This window comes from Gambusia affinis, linkage group LG05, assembly GCF_019740435.1.
Source record: "Gambusia affinis linkage group LG05, SWU_Gaff_1.0, whole genome shotgun sequence".
Taxonomy (NCBI): domain Eukaryota; kingdom Metazoa; phylum Chordata; class Actinopteri; order Cyprinodontiformes; family Poeciliidae; genus Gambusia; species Gambusia affinis.
In genome coordinates, this window is record NC_057872.1 from 8,734,292 (window position 1) to 8,738,505 (window position 4,214).

The following is a 4,214-nucleotide window of genomic DNA, read 5'->3' on the forward strand; positions in this document are numbered from 1 at the left end:
GTTTTCCCCATGTCTTCTGTTGTTTCATGGATTCTCCTTGAAAGTCCGAATGTTTTATTAAAGTAATAGATCATTTATTATTATGATTATTTATTTTCTTATATATTGGATTTTAGAGTTGACACGTCTCTGTCCCAGTTGTTAGAATCTAATGCAAATTAGATACAAAAACAAGCAGCAGTAACCATGAACTAGAATATGTTATATAGTTGTGTACTTTGAAACTCTACCTTATGAGGGAAGAGAAACATATTCAAATCCAGGTGGAAACACGAAACTGGATCTCATCTATATGAGCTTAGAGAAAGAAACATCCTGAAAGAGGAGAGAAGCTACATCAACACGAACTGACTCTTATTTTACTTATTTGTAGAGGAGGAAGCGTCAGGGAACGTCCTCTGGTCTGAACACAGTTTAGTGAAGAAAAAGTCATTTTAGTGTGTTTGTCCTCCAAAGATGCTGTGGATTCTGTTCTTCATCTGTCTGATTGGTGAGCTGCTCATTTACTTTATAGTTTGATGTTTTAATGTTACAAATATTTTACTTTACCACGGAGAAACACACTAGGGTTTCATTTCAGGGTTGAAGTTAAATAACTGTATTCAATCTGAAAATGGTTCTGACATTTTCCACTGTAAAAAACTGATTTTCTTTTCCCCCTCATTTTTCTCTGCAGGAAGGCTGTGTGCAAATGTGGACAAAAGTAGGTCCAGTGTGTTTTTTCTTTGATATTCATTTAATGTTTAACTTTTTATGTTACTTTTCTGTATTTTGAAAGTTTCACCCACAGATTACTGCAACACACCAGACATAAAGCTGAGGGACAAGAGAGCATACCAGTCTACAACCTATGACAGTTGGTTTCTAGGACAGCACCCTGCTGACAGAGCCTTTGATGGGGATCAATCAACATGTTCTTACACTGAGTATCAGACCAAGTCCTGGTGGACTGTAGACCTGCAGGATGTTTACAACATTACCTGTATCTCTATTTGGAATAAGGACAAATGGCTTGACTCTTCGAACATATCAGGTGCCAAGATCTACATCGGGAACTCTCGTCAGAACAACGGCACCAACAACAAGCTGTGAGAGTCTCATGTTACCTTAAACTGATTTATTTTACATTTTAAGGCTTTTTCATGTGTTTCATCCAGTGCAATCATTCTTTTTCTGATCTTTAAAATACATATTTAATCTTTTGGTTGTTATGATCCAAAGAGCCAGGAGGTAATAATCAGCAATGAGAATAAAGTTGATTAACAATATTTATTGGTTCCTATTACATTTACTCATCTGCTGTTAATCCAATAACATTTGACTAGAAATCAAACACCAGATGGATGTTCAGACGGACAAACCCTAAAATAGTTCACTGAAAACCTGCATGATGCTCTCGATTCACTAAAGAATACATGCAATCTAAACCCAAGACAACACTACAAGCAGGATCAGGTCTCAGATATTTAGGACTAAATTTCTGAGGTCTCAGATATTTAGGACTAAATATCTGAGACCTTCAGGAAAGTGACCCAAAAACAAAAACATGGGACATACAAACTAAACAAAGCAAAACAGTTAGTATACCTTCACATAAAAGTAAGGAGAAAAAAACACATTTCCAAAGCTGGGCGGACCAATAAAAAGAAAAAAGAAAACACTCTAAGGACAGCAAGCAGCAGCAGCTGTATTTTCATTCTAAATAATAGAACAGAGTCAAATACGTCAAAACGCAGTCAAGGCCAGATCCAAAGGATCTACTGCAGCCCTGCAGCATCCAATAACCAAAAGCTTTTACACTGAGATAATATGAAGTTACATCTAATGTCCAGTTTCTATTTCATTGCTAGTGAAAAGATTATTTTGTTGTGTTAGTGGTAGGTTTAATTTTTCTCTCTCTTTTCCAGTGTCCGAAACATCACAAACTTCAGAACAGGCCACAATAATGTCTATAAGTTTCCTTCATCAGTGTTGGGGCAATACGTCACTGTGATCATACCAGAAACAAAATATATGGCTCTGTGTGAAGTGAAAATCACTGGCACAAAAATGGGTATGTGATCCTTGTTCACTAACTTTCACCATCAAAACACTACATAATATGTTGTGACAATTTCAGCTTTCTGAGGAACTGACAAGCTGTTGACTAATTCAGATATATTGGGTTACTGTAACATTTACATGATGCTGCATAAAAGCACCTTATTTGTATCATCTCTGTTGTGGAATGTTAGGATTCAATGTGGTAATTTTATCATAATTCACTGGCTATGCTTGACTTTAATTAATTTTCTTTTTTAAGTTTCACCTTTTCTACTGATTGACCAAAACAAGACCTGGGAAGAAGCTCTGAACTACTGCAGAGATAACCACAGCGATCTGGCCTCCATCTTGGATGAACAGATGCAGACCTTTGCTGAATTGGAGGTTGAGAAAGCCAATAGTCCCTTCGTTTGGATCGGACTGCACTACGCCTCCTCCCTCCATTACTGGTTCTGGGTTGATGACCACGTTGTTAAATTTGAACACTGGGGTTCCGGCGAACCACAAGAAAACTGTGACACCAGTGGAGCCATGCAGAAAAAAGAAGACCATTTGTGGTTTAGCAAGTCTGATCATGATAAGTTTAATTTTATCTGTGCTGTAAACTAAGAGCTGGGATGTCTGAGTTCTGGTAAATGTACTTTCAGAGAATCATCAGGTGAAAAACTAATATTGGTATGCTCATAGAAAAACTTTGTTTCTGGCAATTTTAGGAACATTTAGAGTGTTTCTTTTTCTCTGTTGTTCTGTTTGTGTCTTTCTATCTTCACATGGACTTTGCATTGGACTTTCATTCATATTTCATTCATTTCTGTAGCCTAATCATTACCAGTACATGCCACTATAAAATATCAGACCTCTACTGGTTGCTCCTTTATGTAACAAAAGGTGATGGTTTTGTGTGTGAGAGTTTAAAAAAAAAATCACAATTCAGCAATGGTGCATATTTGGCATACTAGCACATGGACTGAACATTTTTTTTAAACTTGAAAAGTGAGACTATGCAGAAAAAAAATTAAATGTTGTTCAAACAGTTGGTACAACACAGTTTTTATGTTTTAGCAGCTATTTTAATAAAACCCTAATAATAATATATAACAACTTGTATCCAAAAACAGTCTGGTGTTCACTCGTTTAATGACCACATAAGCAGATATTCAGGTAACATTACCTTGTGCATAAAGTTAGTTATGGAAATGCAGTTCATCAAATTTCCTCCAACTTTTCCTCCTTGAGCAGCTGATCTTGATTATAATAGACGTAACACCTGAAGTAGCAACACAGGGAAACTCACTCACACCCAGGTCAGGGGAGATGAAGGAAATGTGAAGAAATGCACCTTCTGGGGCGTGCTGTGTTGGCGTAGGGGATAGCGCAACCCACATTTGGAGGCCTTGAGTCCCCGATGCGGTCGTCGCGGGTTCGATTCCCAGACCCGACTGACATTTGCTGCATGTCTTCCCCCCTTTCCTGCCAGCCTACTGTAATATAAGGGACAAAAGACCCCCTGGAGGAGAAAAAAAAAAAGGAAATGCACCTTCTCATAACCTGAAGAATTGGCTCCTAATGTATTACAAGCATCATCATGCTCAGACATGACACCAGAGAGAGTGCAGCTGGAAAACATTTGTTTAATCATAATCTTTAAAAAGAGAAATATAGAAACACCTCAACTAAAGAAAGTTCTAAAATCAGAAATGTAAAGAAATGTTTTTGGCATATTGGAGCCATGCAAAAAGAAGGAGACCATTTGTGGTTTAGCATGTCTGATTATGATAAGTTTAATTTTATCTGTGCTGTAAGCTAAGAGCTGTGATGTCTTCATTACCATGGCTTTACTTTCAGTGAATCTTGCAAAAGAAAATAATAAAAAAAATAAAAATCACATCTTGTGTTGTTGAATCACTTATGTTTGTTTTTCTGTATTGTAGACCTTTTCTCTAATCTCTGACATTTTTGCAATCTATGTAAATTTGACTAATTAATTAAAGAAGTCCCTGGATAAACTAAACATGTTCTCATCCCTGGCAGATTTATTTATTTATTACCTTCTAGCTGGAACGGAAAATATGTTTGTTTTCTGGTTTTATATCATGCTATAAAGTTATTCCCTCATCAGAAACATACCTGGAGTGTTTCTGTGATTCTGTCATGTTTGGGTTAACGTGTCT

General features: G+C 36.8%; 1 protein-coding gene across 1 annotated transcript; it reads left to right on the top strand.

Moving 5' to 3' along the window:
- Window positions 1-323: 323 nt before the first annotated feature.
- Window positions 324-3,653, top strand: LOC122831561 (fucolectin-3-like). The gene is made up of 5 exons (XM_044117841.1): window positions 324-490; window positions 677-703; window positions 779-1,088; window positions 1,908-2,053; window positions 2,303-3,653. The coding sequence occupies exons 1-5, from the start codon at window positions 457-459 to the stop codon at window positions 2,650-2,652; spliced, it is 867 nt and encodes a 288-aa protein (XP_043973776.1). The 5' UTR covers window positions 324-456; the 3' UTR covers window positions 2,653-3,653.
- Window positions 3,654-4,214: the final 561 nt, after the last annotated feature.